General features: G+C 37.7%; 3 protein-coding genes across 3 annotated transcripts; 2 read left to right on the plus strand and 1 right to left on the minus strand.

Moving 5' to 3' along the window:
- The first annotated feature begins 306 nt into the window (after positions 1 to 306).
- LOC141248874 (uncharacterized) lies at positions 307 to 4,158 on the plus strand. Its single transcript, XM_073669476.1, is given in 12 exon segments — positions 307 to 456; positions 459 to 513; positions 976 to 1,193; positions 1,271 to 1,428; positions 1,519 to 1,706; positions 1,788 to 2,040; positions 2,112 to 2,260; positions 2,342 to 2,476; positions 2,820 to 2,918; positions 2,961 to 3,182; positions 3,541 to 3,659; positions 4,105 to 4,158. Coding segments are annotated over 12 exon segments (1,800 nt in total).
- Positions 4,159 to 4,397: 239 nt separating this feature from the next.
- On the plus strand, positions 4,398 to 6,348 carry LOC141248873 (uncharacterized). The gene is made up of 6 exons (XM_073669474.1): positions 4,398 to 4,509; positions 5,268 to 5,413; positions 5,478 to 5,597; positions 5,684 to 5,851; positions 5,926 to 6,015; positions 6,247 to 6,348. Exons 1-6 carry the CDS (start codon positions 4,398 to 4,400, stop codon positions 6,346 to 6,348), a joined length of 738 nt encoding a protein of 245 aa, XP_073525575.1.
- A 9,730-nt stretch (positions 6,349 to 16,078) lies between these two features.
- LOC141248875 (uncharacterized) lies at positions 16,079 to 18,615 on the minus strand. The gene is made up of 2 exons (XM_073669477.1): positions 18,582 to 18,615; positions 16,079 to 17,451 (listed from the first exon to the last, which is right to left on the minus strand). The coding sequence occupies exons 1-2, from the start codon at positions 18,613 to 18,615 to the stop codon at positions 16,079 to 16,081; spliced, it is 1,407 nt and encodes a 468-aa protein (XP_073525578.1).
- Positions 18,616 to 19,092: the final 477 nt, after the last annotated feature.

The raw sequence follows: 19,092 nt of genomic DNA on the forward strand, positions 1-19,092 counted from the left end.
TTTTCACCGGAACTCACCTCATAATATAAAACACCGTAGATCACGCGGATTTGGGCCGACAAGGCAAACAGTCGCTGGAGCCGATTATAACCCACACACGGAGCCTAGCCCAAAAAACGAGCTTTGATAAGAAAAAAAAGGTGACGGGCAAGGATAACCCGACCGTTTACTTTCATCTTCCCAAGTCCCCAACTACAAATTGCAATCAGAAAAACCCTAAACCCTACTCCAGCCTCTTTCTTCGTGTTTAACCCAACCCGTGGATTGTCTCTCAACTCTCGGAGTGGAGAGTAGTTACTTCTTTCCATGGCGACCTATTTGCTGTACGAGTCGTCCTCCGGTTACGCGCTACTACAAGCACACGGTATCGATGAAATTGGGCAGAACACTGAAGCAGTTCGGAACTCCGTTACTGACCTTAATCGCTTCGGCAAGGTCGTCAAGCTCGAAGCATTCCAAAACCCTTTGAGTCTGCTGTCGACGCTCTTAATCAAATCAACGCCATCTCTGAAGGTACGGTTTTGGGTGGAGACAACAATGTTCTTTCATTTGTGGTATCCCTCCTTATTTCACTGCTTGGAGTTTCATCACTTACGTCATTATCATAGATTGGATTTTCTTTCATTCTATAATGGTAAACTAGGGGAGTGGCTTATGTAACGGACACTGTTTCTTTTGGTTCATGATAACTATCCACTGAAAAACTAAAATATTGAGCTATCAAATGAGAAGTGATTGGAATTTCAGCTTATTTACATGGTGTTACCTTGAGTTAGGTATGAGGTTGTATTTGGTGTTTAGTCTTGAATAATGTTAAAATAGTTTGATAATGGGCTTCAGTTCTGATGAATGAAATACGTTCATGTGAGTGTATATATAAGTTTCTTTTAGGTTGTATTTTGTTTTTTTCACTGTAATATGATGCAATAGTATATATAAGTGATGTATGTTCTAAGTTGCTCTATTTTTTGGTAGGAATTGTGACTGAAGAGCTGAGGAACTTCTTGGAGCTGAATCTTCCAAAACCAAAGGCAAAGGATGGTGAACCAAGCTTTGTTCTTGGCGTTTCCCATACAAATATTGCATCACAGATCCACGAAGAAACCAAAATTCCGTGCAGACATAATGACTTCATTCTTGAGCTTATACGTGGTGTGAGAACTCACATAGACAGGTTCATCAAGGATTTGAAGGTCTGTAGAATTTGTAAAATGTTATATAGTAGGATTAATGTACCTTGTCTAAACTGTGGTTTTATAAATTTCTGTAGCCTGGAGATTTGGAAAAAGCCCAACTGGGTTTGGCACATAGTTACAGTAGAGCCAAGGTTAAGTTCAATGTTAACAGAGTGGATAACATGGTTATCCAGGCTATATTCCTTCTTGACACTCTTGATAAAGATATCAATTCATTCTCTATGAGAGTAAGGTCTGTACATGGTTCTTTGTTGCCTGTTTTCTTAATTATGAGTTAATGTTGATAATATAAATATCTTGGAGTAATCTTTCTGTCATGCAGGGAATGGTATGGTTGGCATTTCCCTGAATTGGTCAAGATTGTCAATGACAATTATCTGTATGCAAGAACATGCAAGTTTATTGAGAACAAGGCAGAGCTTTCTGAGGATAAACTAGCTGGTTTAACTGATATTCTCGGAGATGAAGATAAAGCAAGAGAGGTTATTGAAGCTGCTAAAGCGTCAATGGGTAAAGATTTTAACATTTTCTATCTTTTGCAATGTATTTCTGTTTCCTTATCTGATCTCTATTGCTATTGTTTAACTTTAGGTCAAGATCTTTCTATCGTTGACTTGATCAATGTTCAACAGTTTGCTCAGAGGGTAATGGATCTTACTGAGTACAGGAAGAAGCTTTATGACTATCTGGTCACAAAGATGAATGACATTGCCCCTAATTTGACCTCTTTGATCGGTGAAGTTGTTGGTGCTCGTCTAATTTCTCATGCTGGTAGTCTTACTAATCTAGCAAAGTGCCCTGCTTCTACACTTCAGATTCTTGGTGCTGAGAAGGCACTCTTTAGGTATATAAATGTTTATACCAAATATGAGTTTGATGAAGAACCTTTATATTAATACACTGTTCATACTTCAGGGCTCTGAAAACAAAAGGAAACACTCCTAAATATGGACTTATATTCCATTCTTCTTTTATTGGACGCGCATCTTCTCGCAATAAAGGTCGCATGGCTCGCTATTTGGCCAACAAATGCTCAATTGCCTCTCGTATTGATTGCTTCTCAGGTTTGTTTAAATATATTGTTTTATTACCTCAGAAATGCTGCTTTTGTTTTGTTATATGCATGGCATTATTGTGTTGTTCAGAGAGTGCTACTACCGTTTTTGGTGAGAAACTAAAAGAGCAAGTGGAGGAGCGATTGGACTTCTATGACAAGGGGATTGCACCTAAGAAGAACATTGATGTTATGAAAGCTGCTATTGAAGTTGTCAACAGTAAAGGTAAAACTAAATTATTTAGAACAACATTGATATTGCTATGGTAGTGCTAAGGGTTCGTTTGATATCCATATCAAATTTGATATCTTGTGTTTGGTATGGGAGTATATGGATATCAGTATATCAAAATGATATCTTTTTGTGTATTTAGAGTGTTGTTTGATATCTCCTTGTGAATTATTATGTCAAAGGTGTCACTCATATCCATACGCCATACCGTATATCTCTGATATTCATACCAAACTAGCCCTAAATGCATTGTAGTGTATCTTTTCGTCAAAAGACTTAGTACTTTCTGAACCCTAGCACATATGCAACTACTAACTGGTGATGAAATTCATTGCAGATGATGATGAAATGGATGTTGATGAGACAGTGAGTGAGAAGAAGAGCAAGAAGAAGAAATCCAAGGGTGAAGTAGAAGAAGAGGCTGCAAATGTTGATGGTGCTAAATCTGAGAAGAAGAAGAAAAAGAAGAGTAAGAAAGAGGATGATGATGAGGAACCAAAAGAGGATTTGAAATCAGAGAAGAAGAAGAAGAAAGAGAAGCGAAAATTGGAAGAGGAAGCAGAGCAGGCACAGAGTGTTGAAGCTGATGAAGATGGAGGTTCTAAGAAGAAGAAAAAGAAGAAGAGTAAAGACGCTGAACAGAGTAATGATGCAGAGGAAGGAGAAGGTACTAAGAAGAAAAAGAAGAAGAAATCTAAAGGTGATGAATGAATAGTATGATCTAGGGTTTTTTGCTGTCTATTAGGATGTTGTAAGCATCGGGTTAACTTTTGTTTAAGCTTTCTGTCTAAACCCGAAATAGAGTTAAGAATTCTTGATTCTGTTCAACTCTTTTTGTGTATTTTCTGCCTATCAAGTTATGTTTGATTATGAAATCGCTCAATTTTGTGACCACAGTTTTATGGTTGTTGGCAATGGGATTTCAGCCCTTCACTCATTTGGCTTACTCTACCAACCCTTTACCTAATCTTCTTGGTAATAGTGGCTGTGTCGGATGGGTCAGATTTGGTGGAAGGGTCTAGAGGTTATTGATTTCAATACTATAATTATGTTTTAAGGAGATCTGATTAAGAATATATGTTCCATGAATCAAATCATTGACTTGAATTTTTCATCTTCAATCCAAAAACAAGTACATACACATCTCACATTTACAGAAATTCAGCAAGAATGCTTTGTATGTTTAATTCAACTATAAGGATGTTTCTCAATATAAGTGATTATTTTTGATAACTTAATCTCTTATGAGGGTTAATTAAGGTGTGGATTATATAATCTGTGTATTAATTATTGTGGAGTGCACTATTAAATGTACTCAAAACTTACGAATATATACTATTGAGAAATGCACCCTCAGGAGTGCACCTGGCAGTGCTCCAGTAGTGTGCTGAGTAGTTCACTTGGTAGTGTGCTGGAGAGTGCACCGATAATATGTTGAAAAGTGCACCAGTTGAGATGAGCCCGCATGAAAAATTAGTCCGCACCGGAAACATTCTCAATCTTATAATATTATTATAAAAGTCATTTACTAGTTTTTTGGGACAAGTTTCAAAGCTTCACATATTTATTTTCAGAAAAGTGTTATTATAAATGAAAATATACTTTTAAGTCTTTTAAATTAGACCATACAGATGTATGGTAAGGCACGAATGTGCATGAAATATGATGATGGTTGATAATTTGATATCTATCTGCTTTAATAAAACATGTGAAACAGTGAAAGGGTACATTTGTACTTTCAAGTCCCCTTGATTGAGAGAACCAAATGAGAAAGAGTTGGTGATTTGGTTACTACTGAACTGACTGAGAGACTACAAAAGAGATCTCCCACTTTACCCAAATTCCAATCCCAACAACAAGCCATTCTTCTTCTTCTTCTCTCTTTCTATCTCTAACGAACCAATTGCCGGCGAAAATGGCGACAAGCGCTGCGAACTTGGAAGACGTTCCCTCCGTCGATTTGATGACGGAGCTCCTCCGCCGGATGAAGTGCGCCAATAAGCCTGACAAACGCCTTATTCTCGTAGGTAAAGTCCCACCCTCTTCGCAGATCTGCGCCTCTTCTGTGCCGATTCTTTCGATTTCTGCATGTCCGAATTTTTATTATTTGCGTGAAATCGAGTATTTTCCGGGTTTTTGTTTGCCTGCTTGAGAATTGTGGATTTTTTTGGTTTGAGATGTTGCTATCGATTCTGGGGCTTTCTAGGGTTCACTTTCCCCTGATTTGCTACTTGCTCTGCTCTGTCAAATGCACTGTGTGATGGATTTCTCAATCCTTTAACTAAGAATAGCTGATAGCTCAATTAGCCTTTTTATGCCTCTACACGCAGCTCTGAAACGTTGCAATATATAATGCTCAATTTGTCCGTTTAACTTTCTATCGAATTGTGACTAGCATCATTAGAAATCTTCTCCTATTGACTGATTTGATTTACTTCTTCTGGAATGGGACTGCATGCTTCGATGTCATTAAAATTTTGCTTTCTGGTGTACATTTCTGATAATTTATGTCGTTTGAAAAACATTCAGTCGGCAGATTTGCAATTGAGCTAATACTCTGTTAGTAAAACTTGATTGTTCATTGAACTGTGGCATTTCATTGGTTGATTTAATGGAAGTGATGTATCATGCATAATTTGTACGAACACTAATAACTCCATAATCCACACATTGAAGCTCAACGCCTATTTAAATGCATTGTAAATCTTTGCTCTCATTCTCTATCGTGTTTGTGTAGAATTAGATCATAGCTATGAATTTAATTTGTGTTTGTGTTGATTTACAGGACCACCTGGGTCAGGAAAAGGTACCCAGTCCCCTGTCATCAAGGATGAGTACTGTTTGTGCCATTTGGCAACAGGAGATATGTTAAGAGCTGCTGTGTCTGCCAAGACACCTCTTGGGGTGAAAGCTAAAGAAGCCATGGAGAAGGTAAATGCAGTCAAATACTTAAATTCTTTATCTTTTTAATTCACCTTACCCTATGTTTTTACAGGGAGAGCTTGTATCTGATGACCTTGTTGTTGGAATCATTGATGAAGCATTGAATAAGCCTTCATGTCAGAAGGGCTTTATTCTTGATGGGTTCCCTAGAACTGTTGCTCAAGCACAAAAGGTATGTTACATATTCTCAAGTCTTGTTTCTTTCTGCTGTAAAAATGGTGGTCTCACTTTGCTTTTCTGTTTCTTCTTTACATGAAGCTTGATGAAATGCTTGCTCACAGAGGGGTCAAAGTTGACAGAGTTCTGAATTTTGCAATTGATGATTCCATTTTGGAGGAGAGAATCACTGGCCGTTGGATTCACCCTTCCAGTGGTCGTACTTACCACACTAAATTCGCTCCTCCCAAAGTGCCCGGTTTTGATGATGTCAGTCCTCATCAACCTTTTTTTAATTATCAATCTAGTTTAATGACTAACTAACACTGTTTATTGTTTTACAGGTCACCGGAGAACCTTTAATTCAGCGAAAGGATGACACAGCCGCTGTTCTCAGGTCTAGGTTAGAGGCGTTCCACAGACAAACAGAACCTGTATGGGCTTTCCTTTATACTCTTCTTCTTCTTTCTTAGCTTAACAGTGTAATTATGTGACTAAATCTATGATTTATCCTGTTTTAACTGCAAATCTGCGCGATTCTGGATTATTTGTTTGTTCATGCTTCATATTTTTACACTAATGCTCATATTTTTACAAAAGTTGCATTTTTTTTCAGCCTGTATGAGTATTATTACTAATCTGTAACCGGTTTCGTTGTGATTTAGGTGATTGATTACTATTCGAAGAAGAGCATACTGGCGAACATTCACGCAGACAAACCTCCAAGCCAAGTCAGTGAAGAAGTTCAGAAGGCTCTTTCTTCATGAACATCTTTTTAGCTTTGGCTAAAACAAATTGCTGATATTGGAATTGTATCTCATATATTTGGATCTTGCAAATCCATCGGCTTTTCTTTTTTATTTTCTCCTCTATTTTACCTTCCTGCAATGCCTCAAGGCTGAAGTTACTGCAAATTTACATGCAGACAACTCTTAAGCTTTTGCAAAGAATAATTTATTATTTTGCACATGCTTTTTACCTCTTAGAAATTTCATCATTTAGCTTAGATTATGATTTGAGTACCAAACTCAAATATTCTTTCAAATGACAATAAGTTCTGCACATTTTGTCACTTTTTGGAGTGGAGAGGTTGATAATATTATTTTATCACGTCTTATGCCATTTGGCTAATGATATTATATCATATTCGTGTGATAGCACAATTTCAGACGTCTTTAACCAATTTTGTCTGTTTAAATTTATTCGACATTTTTAGCTATATTTCATGCTTAATCCTTCAACAATGGCGTCCGGAGAATCCAAAAACACAAGCACAGGCTACTGCTCCGCCACCGGAATCTATCAAAACCTACACCCATCCATCCCTCTACCCCCGGAATCCGACTCCATCTCCATTTCGGACTTCATCTTTTCCTTCTTCAGCTCCTCCTCTACAACCGTCGACGTTACCACCCACAACGCCTTCGTCGACGCCGTCACCGGCGACTTACTCTCCTATTCCGACTTCTTCCGCCAAGTCCGCTCCCTTTCTTCCACCCTCCGCCGCGGCACCTCCATTTCCCCTCCAATCAACTCCGGCGACGTCGTTCTAATTCTCTCCCCTTCCTCCCTCAAGATACCCGTCCTCTACTTCTCCCTCTTCTCCCTCGGCGCCGTTGTCTCTCCCGCCAATCCGCTACTCTCCGCCTCCGAGCTAGCTCACATAATCGGAATCTCTAAGCCGAAAGTCGCATTCGCCGTCTCCTCCTCCTCCAGCAGACTCCCCACCTCCCTCCCAACCGTCATACTCGACTCATCAGAATTCGATTCTCTCTTACATCGCGACGTCTCGTTCGCTGAGCCGGTGGTTCTCGCACAGTCAAATCCAGCAGCGATTCTCTACTCCTCCGGCACGACAGGGAGAATCAAGGGAGTAGAGCTCACGTACCGCAACCTCATAGCGATAATTACTATCCAGTACCATACGCGCCGCATCCGCGACTCGCCGGCGGTGGGGTTGCTCGGATTGCCGCTGTTCCACGTGTTCGGATTCTCACTGGTGCTGTGTGCGGTGGCGTTGGCGGAGACGTCGGTGCTGTTGCCGAGGTTCAGCTTGGAGGGGATGCTGTCGATTGTGGAGAGGTATAAGGTGACCTACATTCCGGTTTCCCCGCCTGTAGTGGTGTTGATGGTGAAGTCGGAGCTGACGTCACAGTACGATATCCGGTCATTGGACCTAATCCGCTGCGGCGGCGCCCCACTGAGTGAGGATGTTTCTCGCCGCTTCAACGCCAAGTTCCCTTGGATCCAATTAGTTCAGGTTAAACCCTAAACAAATTAACATTTCTGTTTTGGTACGTAATATTTTTTTTTCACCAAAACTTAAATCATATAGATGAACCTGCTTTGATTGAAAAATGCAGTTTACACATTTATTTTATTAATCGTATCTTTTCTTATTATAAATATTAAAAAGCCCACTCTAAGTTATCTGATTACACATATATTGTTGGTATTTATCAGCCAAAATAGGTGAGTTCAGGATTATAAATTTATTAGTGCATGATAATGAAAGATCCTTGTTCGAACATGATTAGTAGTGGAAATAATTTATAATAAAAAATCCATTGAAACATAGCTGGATCATGTAGCGCCTTAAAGGAATCTAATCATGGAGATATTTGATGTCAAATATTTGGTAAGTTCTTCATTTATTTTTCTATTTTTTTATATTTGTTAATAGATTGGAAACCGCCAAGTTGTCAAGGACGACATATTTTATATCGTATATATCTCTAAATGTATTTATTAAAATTTTTTAAAAATTTGATATTATTAAAATATTTATTGAGACCAATTAAACAAGACCATTTACCATTATATTTTTGCTTTATATATTGTGAGATATTAATAAGATTTTTTTAATCCGTGAACAATGTTAAAAAGTGTTAAAAAATAGTGAGACGATAGATAAAGCAGAGAGTAGATAAAACTAGTTTAACCCATGTGATGTGCATGTGATTTATTCAATATTTTAATTTAAAATAAAATAATTTATATATATTACAATTTTTAAATATAAATAAATAAATAATATTAATAAAGATATATTGAGTCTCATTGATAATAAATAAATTCTGTATATCTAATATTTTTTGTAATTGTGATTGTATGCATTAATTATTTTAGTCATTTCCTTTTTATCTTTATTAAATATCTTTATAATAAATATAAAAGATAATGTTAAAATTTTAATAATGCTAGATTTTATTTCTATAAAATTGAAGATTATAGTTCCTAATAAAAATAAGAATATTAGGAAAAATGATAATTTTCTAAATTATTGTTTCTTTTATTAAATAAGAATATCCCAGTCCCAGTCATATAATAATAAGAGAAATTTTTATAATTTCTGTTACATGTCTGTCAAATCGGATGATATGTGACTATATTAAAAAGTACTCACTTTAACACGTGTAAAAAGCTGTTCAGAATTAATAAAAAATGATATTTAACAAAACTAATGAGAGCCGACATATATGATTGTTTTTCATATTGATCTGATATTATATAGACATATTTCTTTTCTTTTCTCTATTAGCTTCAACTCTTACACCAAGTTGAGTACTTACTTGGTAGTGCTACTTAGAGATCAACTTGAAACCAACTTAAACATATATGATTGCGAATTGTTAAACTGAGAATGGTATAAAGTATATTGAAATGCCTTGATAATTACTCCCTCTGTCCCGAAAAGTTTGAATAATTTGAGCAAAAGTATACAATTTAAGGTGTATTTAATGAGGAGAGAGGTATAGAAATGTGGGGGATTAAATTAATCTCAGCCAATCAAATTACAACATTGAATTTTCTGTAGCCAATGAGAAATCAGTATAATGGTGCCTAGGATAACCAACATGGCATTAAATTGTTCTTACAACTTTACCCCTGTGTACTTATATCATCTTCAACAATCCATATTCCCTCTACCTTAACTGTCATTGTAAGTGAAAAAACAGAGAATATTTAGAGTGAAAACATAGCATTAGGGGGACTTTTTATGGAGGTATGGCTTCAGCATTTTTAGACTTAAATGAGCTGCCAATAAGTGATGAAGAATACAGTTTATTACAGCATACAACTGGGAGTGGGGACCAACCAACAGAAGCTGTGGCAAACTCATCTGAACAGAATAATGAAGGCAACCATAAAACACAACAATTGCATCATCAACCAAACTCCAGGCTAAACAACAAGCAACGTATGCAGGTATTGAACACTATTCTCTCAAAATCTCAGGGGGGAAGTTATCACATGGTGCAATAAAGCAAATATCAGAAGAATTAAATCTGTCAAAAAGAGTAATTGGAAGGATCTGGGCAACAGCTAAGCAACAACAAGCAGAGGGACAGAGTTTCAATGTGAACAACAAGTTCAAAAACTGTGGGAGAAAACGAATCCAAGTTTCTCAAGAAGACATTATGAGTTTAAGCATGGGGGACAGAACATGCCTGAGGGATCTAGCAAGCAAGTTAGCAATTTCAAAGAGCACATGTCACAGAATGACCAAGGCGGGAGTCATAAAGCCACACACAAATTCCCTACATCCAGGCCTATCACCGGAGCACAAATTAACAAGACTGAGGTGGGTGCTCAGCTTGTTGCGGGGCAAAACATTACAAGAAAAGAGTCAGTACTACCCTATGTATGACTTCGTCCACTTGGATGAGAAGTGGTTCTATCTCACAAAAAAGAGCACCAGAGTCTACCTAGCACAAAATGAGAAAGGCAAGTATAGAGCAGCCAGTTCGAGCAAATTCATCCCTAAGGTAATGTTTACAGCTTGCGTTGCTAGACCTAGGTTCAATGCACAGGGGGAATGCATATTTGATGGGAAGATTGGAATCTTTCCATTCACATACAAAGAGCCAGCCAAAAGGAGTTCAAAGAACAGAAGCAAGGGGACAGTTGTAACAAAGCTAGTGGACAGAGTCAACCAGAAAGTAACTAGAGCTATGCTAATTGAACAAATTCTACCAGCCATTAGAGCAAAGTGGCCTACTGATGGGATTCACAGAACAATTTTCATCCAACAAGACAATGCAAGGGCACATATCACTCAGTCAGACAAGGAATGGCAAAACGTTTTTGTCCAAGGAGATTTCACTTTCATCCTAATTCAACAACCAGCAAACAGCCCAGACTTGAACATCTTAGACCTAGGTTTCTTTAGAAGCATTCAGTCCCTAATGCATAAAAAGATGCCTAAGGATGTCGATCACATGCTAGAATGTGTAACTGATGCATTTTATGAGCTAGACCCCCTAACACTAGGCAATGTTTGGATGTCATTGCAAATGGTTATGAATGAGATACTCAAATGCTAAGGGGGCAATGGGTATGACATGCCACACATCAGCAAGAAGAGGCTTGGATTAGAGGGGAACAAGCCAACAGAATTGATGGCACCTACTTGGGCTATAGTAGAAGCATGGAATGCAGTGAATGCAGATGCAAGTGCAGCGGGGACATCAAATACAAATGAGTCAATGAATGCACATGCAGCTAGTACGTCTAATGCAAATGCAAACAGGAACATAAACAGTCAAGAAGAAGAAGAAGAGTTGCTAGATGATGAGTTACTTGATGATGACCATGAACTATAGATGCTTAGCTTAGATTATGCTTATGAATGCAATGTAATGAATGTCAACACTGAGATGAAATATCATAACCACTTGTCAAGTTATGATACTCATCTCATTGTATTTTGTTCCTATATGAACCTATTAATGTCTAGAAAGTGCAAAAACATATTCTCAGTGTCCCCAAATGAATCATTCCTCTGGCCCTAATCATACCCTAACCACGCCCAAAATGCCGCCTGAGTCATAATGACTGGTATCATATTGGGAGGTTAGACCATAATTGTTGCTCAACAGAACCACAGCTCATTCTTAAAAGGGTGTCATCATTGAATAAAAAAGAAAATTTTAATCTCATAAATCTCCTAAAGTCCATCATTGATTTAGATCTATCAGTTGCCTAACTTCCCCAATACCATCCTTAGTCGTATTGACTGGTTGCATAAGGGAAGGTAGGCAATTGAATATAAAAGAAAGAGGTCTAAATCTCAGTTCATAGAGATATCATCATTGATCATGCATGAATACAGCTACATGTTTTCCTAAAATTGTTCATACATCTCGGGACACAGGCAGTAAATAGGACATGGTCATGCTAATTCACAAGGTTGTATGCAACAGAACATCTCAAGGGGACATTTAAGCTTGAATAGATAAGGAAGGCAAAATGCAACTCATAAAAAGGATCATGCAAGACAACAGACAATGGGGATCAAGCACGCAAACAAGCAACTCATACTAGGGACCACTAAGCTTCAACACATAGGCAAGCAATAGGCAACTGATACTAGGGGACATTCAGAGCTTAGGCAACAGATAACTAGCACAAAAGTTAGCATGGGCAACCAGTTGTGCCCTTGCAGAATCAGTTATAGCACAAAAAATGGTAAGAGCAACCAGTTGTGCACCTACCACGACCAATTTATCCGATACAGACCATTAGAAAGTAAAATTTACATGCAACAACACAGGGGGACTAATCAAAATACCCAAAATACGTTGAAGGGTTAAAGACTTAGCTACTGTACGCTTGAATCATCATCATCACTGATGATGATGATTTCCTTGAAGCCTGGTGGGGGACCACTCCTCGGTTGAGTAGGCTTTGGCAGAGAGGGTGGGGGGACAACCCTCTTCTTCTTCTTTGTTGGCTGCTCCACCTCCACCGAGGTCTCAGGTGAGACGTGGTTACCAATTCGGCCGTCACGATGACTGCACGAGTAGCTGTGTTTGCCCTTGCACGTGCCAGCTATCCAATCGCATCTCGGCTCCCGTAGTATTGGGAGCAGACATCACTGGCGCTGGGCTGCTTATCCTTGACCTTCTCCTGTGCGCGCCGCTCATCAGAGGTTGTCCACGAGCAGTCATACGGGCCTGAGACATGGCTTCCTGTGACCAACACAAACACAAAACTATTATAAGAACAACACAAATAACACAAAGAAACACCAATGGAGACTCAGAGATGAATGTCAATATAAGGCAACCATGTGGGAGATTGACATTCATCCCTTCTCATGATCAATGGGGACTCAGAGATGAATGCCAACCTCCCAACATATCATGACAAACCGTAAGCAACCAATCAAGGGACAGAGCAACCAATCAAGGGACAGAGCAACCAAGCAAGGGACAGAGCAACCAAGCCAAGTGTTAACAATCCATGTGGGAGATTGACATTCATCCCTCAACATGAGCAATGGGGTCTCAGAGATGAATGTCAACATCCCAACATATCACGACAAACCGTAAGCAACCATGCAAGGGACAGAGCAACCATGCAAGGGACAGAGCAACCAAGCAAGGGACAGAGCAACCAATCAAGGGACAGAGCAACCAAGCAAGAGACAGAGCAACCAAGCAAGGGACAGAGCAACCAAGCCAAGTGTTAACAATCCAAGATAGTGAAAGATCACAATGTAGGGGAAAGGACAGTAAATCATGCAAAAGACATACACATGCAACTCATCCAGTATTTAACAAAGCAAGGAATAGAGCGATCGACATCGATCTATCAACAATCAAGGGAAAATCGAGTGATCACACAACATGAATAACAAATGCAACCCAGCCAGGGTGTTTAACAAAGCAAGTTTTGCAGAGATCGACACCGATCTGGTAACAATCAAGGGGAACGACAGCAATCACACAACCCAATTACACATGCAAAACAGCCAGGGCTTTTGACAAATCAAGACACAAACAGATCGCCATCGATCTAGCCAGAATGAAGGGGAAACGAACGACAGCAATCACACAACAAATAATACGCATGCAATCCTGCGAGGGCAATGTAGCAAATCAAGACACATGGAGATTGACAGCAGCAATAAAGGGGTTCGACATGAAAGAACAACAAGGTAATCGATCCGATCTTGAACTCAAATTTGAACTGCAAACACTCAAGATCGGTTTAAATCACCCAAATCAAGCCAAAACACCGATTTCACAATCAGTACCAATATTGGGGACGAGAAACAGAGCACCGTGAAAGAAGTTCAAAGAAATTAACATAAACAGAGCAAGATTTTTGGGGATATCATCGAACACAATTCCCAAAGGGTAAGATCGAGATCGGATTCAACCTTCATCTCAGGATCTAGTTCAATCACCCACAAGCTCCAACAAAAAAGCACCCAAATCAACCGCAGCAAAATACAGAACTGGGGACGATTTTAAGGACCCAAATCAAGCATAAAAACTACCCAAATCAAGCGCATCAAAATACAGTATTGGGGACGATTTTAATCACAAAAATCAAATATAAAAAGCAGTTTTCAAGTTCAAGATCGTGATCAAATGCGACCACCGAGAGCCAGATGAAGATCGAGGATCAAGAACAAGATCAAGATCATCGATCAAGGGGAAGATCTGGATCAGATATCGGAGGCCCAAGAAAAAATTTTGATCAACACACATAAAAAGAGCTAATCCGGGGACGAGAAAGAGGTAGAAGAAAGGATCAGACCAAGATCCATGACAAGAGAGGCGGGGATCAAGCAACGAGAGCGGCGGTGTAGGGAGTGAATTAGGGTTTCGGAGGGGGAGAGAGTAGAATAAGAGAGTTCTAGATAGTGAGGGAGTGAAGAGTGGGAGAGATCAGAATAAGAGAGGGGTAGGGATAGATTTAGGGTTTCGGTGGGGAGGGTTTTTGGGCTGGGTTTGGGTTTGGGTTTGGGTTGGGTTTGGGTTGGGTTGGGTTAGGGAATGGGTTAGAGTAGGATTAGATTGAATGTGGGCTTTTGGGGTAGGTTTTTGTTTTTCTTTTCAGCCCAATTAATCTATGTGTAAAAATAACTAGTGTTTCTTTACAAAAAATTTTAATTTTAAACCTACAATTAATTTTAAATTGGATTTTTCAAATGTAATTAGTGAAGTTAAGTATAGTTCATGAATATAAATTCTGTTGAAATTTGAAGATGAAATGGTTTTGGTGGGAGAAGTAGTTGGAATATATGGGTAGTTGGGTCCGATTTGATAGTTAGAGAGAGAAATAAATAAAGTGAAAAGTGATGATGAGTATGAATAAAATATGTAAAGAAATAGAGTTATAGGGGTATTAAGGGGAGAAAGAGTATGTACAAAAGAGGAAATTGTTCAAATTCAAGGGGACAACCGAAATGAAAATTGTCCAAACAAAATGGGACGGAGGAAGTATATATTAAAATTAAGATTAGATAGATGTTCTTTGAAGTACATATTAAATATCAAAGATTAAATGAACCTGATCACACAAATAAACCATCTACATCTATATATATACTTACAACTTGGCCTACTTTCAAGTAAACGTGTCATCAATGCTCCAATATTTTTATCTTCCATTTTTTTCTTGAAAGCATATATCCTATTACATACTAATGGGCCTCTATTTTTACTTATATGGATCGTACACACCATTTAATAGGTCAATGTGATCAGGTCATTTCTGTAGAGTTCTGTGAAAATCAACATTGTTCTCTTCTGTAACCTCCGTCTAAAAATCAAAATTGTTCTGACGGTATGTGGTTGACATTAAACTAAATCATTATGCTATGATTTTGTTCTAAAATGATCAAGTCTTCTTTTTTGGAGCTAAATCAAAATCACTATTGTTCTCTCTTGCAATCTCCATCTAAAAATCACAATAGTTCCGACGTTTAATACTATGATTTAGTTTTACGTCGATTCAGCCTCTTATATGATTTTAGTTTATTCTCTCATTATTAATAAAATGTATATCAATAAATCAAAATTTTAATACAATGACATATTTAAATGTCAAGAGTTTCGTACAAAATAAAATTTTTGAGATAATTCTATAAGTTAAAGTCAAAATATTATTAAGTTCTAAACCCGTCGAGTTCCAAAAAAAGCATCGTGTACATGATAATCAAGTAGTACTAATTCATATAGTTATGTTAAAAATAAATAAAAATTATTAACAAACTATACACAATGACCTTGAACAAAATAAAACTAAAGAAAAATGGTTCATAGTCAAGTATTTGACATGTACAGAATAATATTTATGAATAAATAAGCAGTTCCATCAATCTATATATGTATGTAAATCATTTTAACGATATCAAATTTGATAATTCAACTATATGCATAAAAATAAAATTTCTCAAAAATATTAAAGGCACAAATATATGATGATAATGATGTAGTAGCAACTGATATAAGTTGTGTAGCCCTTCACCCATAAATATATTGTCACAAACAAAAATACAAACAAAACATTTATAACATTATGATATAGATCATATAGAATATAGCACGGAAATCCCCTTTTCCCACCAAAAATACAAGTATTTACAGAATATAAAATAATAATAAATAAAAATAATTGATAGCCCGTGCGAACCACGGACATCAAGTACTAGTATTATACAATGAGAGGCCTGAACTCACTAAGAAACCCTTAAATTTATTTGTCAATTCCCTTCAAGTTATTGTCCATAACGACCCTTTCATGTATTTCTGGAACCAAATCTGCCTTCTGAAACTTCTTATATATATCAGTCGCATAGTACTTCCTTGTCCTCACCACTAGAATCAACGATATAAACATGGCTATGGCCGTCGCTGCCGTTATAATGAAAAAAGCTGGCTTAAAACACTGAACTCCATCACAATTCAACTCCTCCCCCTCTTTCCTCTCCAACCCTAAAACCTCCATCTGTCTTAGCGCCTCCTTATCATACAGTCCGCCTGTTACCCTCACATTTAAGATGTAACCCCCAACAGGGCTCGCCAATGGCCCAACATTGAACAATGTAGAATAGTATTTGAGTCCGAAGATTTCAGAGATTATGGATAACAAAAGGGGCCATTGGGCCCCGTAGCTAAATCCGATGATAACCGATGCAACATAGATCCCGTTCGTTGGCCCAAAAGCGATTAGAAGGTGGCCAACACACGATAGGAGCAGAATAATCGTCATCATCAATGGCCTAGGGATCTTGTACTTGGTTAGAAAGTACTCAGAGAGGACTCCCATTACTACTCGACCAAGATAATTCCATATGCTCACTAGGGATACGAATGTCGTTATACTCTTGGCTGGGTACCCAAGAGACTTCCCTATCTGGCCCAAGTTATCAATAGCGGTCAAAGTTCCACCTAACCCACAAGTCATAATGATAAACAGTATGATCATGTCGATACTAAAGAGTGCTTGTAAGATAGTGTGGTCTTCTCCTCTCTGTGGTGGTCTGAACATGTTTTGATACCATTTATCCACTTCCCTCCCATTCTGCTCAAGGGTGGTATATTTGGTTGTCATGACATCGATCTGAGACTCATTGTTGGCATCCATGTTGGATTCTTGTTGATATAGTTTAGCCTTCCATAGTGCAATCTCTTGTTTGTAGACAATGTAGAGAGGCAGGCAGATGAGGAAGATGACGACGACCATGCTTCCAATGTATTCGTTATGTGAAAATGTGATTCGGGTTTCAAGTAGAATCATGATAAAGAGAAAGGATGCAAGGCCAAGAGACATGTAGAGAAGCTGGTAGAAGACGTTGACCTCTTTAGGGTTAGAGGCAGTTTTGATGACGCGGATGGAGGCGATGAAGATGAGACAGATACCTGTTGGGAGGAAGCCGATGAAGAGGATCAGAGCTTTGGGATTTTGGAAAAAAATGGCCCGATAGAGTTGAGTTATGATGGCACCGCTTAAACCAACGAAGCCCTTTAATACGCCTAAGATTACGCCTCTTCCCTCTGGAAAGTTTATCACCAATGTCACCAATGCTGCTGTGTTTGCAAAGGCCTGCGTGAAGCAAAATTGCGAAACTAAAATCCAATTAACATATTTATAGACGTTATATGAACTTATAATTTTTGATGTCATAGTAATTTAAGCAAATTCTTTATTGAAACAATCATCAAGCGGCAGTGACATTTGATATTGGAAAGAGGGATTTAAGTCATTTAACCTTGTGTCCCAATATTATGACTAATTTCAAGCTAGAATAAGTAATCTATCTCTCTTCTATAATTTATATAAATCAGTTTTCCTATGTAATTAATATACTTCTGTGTTAAATTGTTAGCCTAAATTGAGTTGGAATTGTGTACTTAATGCACAGTAATGTATACCTAGTAACGATTCGGATCAACTCTATTATCCTTTATTGACATGTAAGCACAGTATCTACTCATTTTCCATATCATTATCTCCCTCGATTAATTTAATGATTTTAACTCTCTGGCACCCCAACAAATTTCTTTGCAAACCCCTACGTCTTTTTTTACTTGAACAGATTCAGATTTAGTACTAACACTAATAATATAAATGATAAATAATTCGGCGGTCTAAAAGTTCTCAGACGCCTACAATGTCCATTAATCTCCTGACGAGCTACACCATGCATAAATTGTAGAGGATCCGAAATCCTAGATCTACAATGCCAAGAGCCGGTTCCAGTTTGATTGAAATGTTTCCTGCTTGCTCACATTCAGGAAGATAAATAACCGATCAGAATCACCGGTCAGAGCTCTTCCTCTGAACTGTTGTTTAAGGGAAACTAGGTCTTGTCAATGTTCCGGGCTATAATGTTAAGCAATTTCTTTTATTATCTCTAATCATGCGTTTAGAATATAACGATAGTGAATTTAGGCTCGCCAATACTTAAAATCAAATGAAAGTAGATTAAAGTAGCTGAAATTTCAGCTTTTCCATCTAGGTCATTGTCGAACGCCCTTTTTTGAGCAAAATTCCATCTATAGAAATTTTCATCTACCTTTTACAAATTCCATCTACTTTCATCTAATTTCTCTTAAACTTTCCATCTCCCAAATCCTAGATGAAAAAAATTCCATCTACCTTAAATTCCATCTACCCTTATTTCATTTACCATTCCATCTATTTTTTTCATCTACCACTTTTCATCTAGATGAAATAAATTTCATCTAGGTGTTGCCGAACGGAGCCTTAGTAGAACTAACTTTTGTCATTCCGTCTTTTACATGGGTTTCATAAACGTGATCAAAGCAATACTCAACTAACTGGGTTCTTCTAGAAGTTCAGTTCTTCTAGAAAAGTAGAATGTACAACTTCATAACATTTTCTGCACTCAAGATTTATGACTTGAAGAATACCTAGCTGATACGATTTTCTTTATAGCTATATCCTTGATTAGTCTTAAATTTTTTTTTTACTTTCAGTATTTCATTTGTAAATTATCGCTTATTCAATGTCAATGATGTAATATATTTGTGTGTTTGAGTTGAGATAAGAGCAATTATAAATTTGTAATTAAGACTAAGAGCATTTTTTATTTCTTGTTCCCTTACATAATTTTGGAAGCAAGTTATATAAGGTCGCGGAGCTAGCTAAAAGAAACCAGAGAGAGGAAGAATTGAAGATGAACGTTGTAGGCTTTAGTCTATATGATGCTGCCTAATGTGTTAGATCATATAGTTATACGACAA

Source organism: Phyllobates terribilis, unplaced genomic scaffold, assembly GCF_046119375.1.
Source record: "Phyllobates terribilis strain yellow unplaced genomic scaffold, ASM4611937v1 Scaffold_4126__1_contigs__length_64735, whole genome shotgun sequence".
NCBI classification, from domain to species: Eukaryota; Metazoa; Chordata; class Amphibia; order Anura; family Dendrobatidae; genus Phyllobates; species Phyllobates terribilis.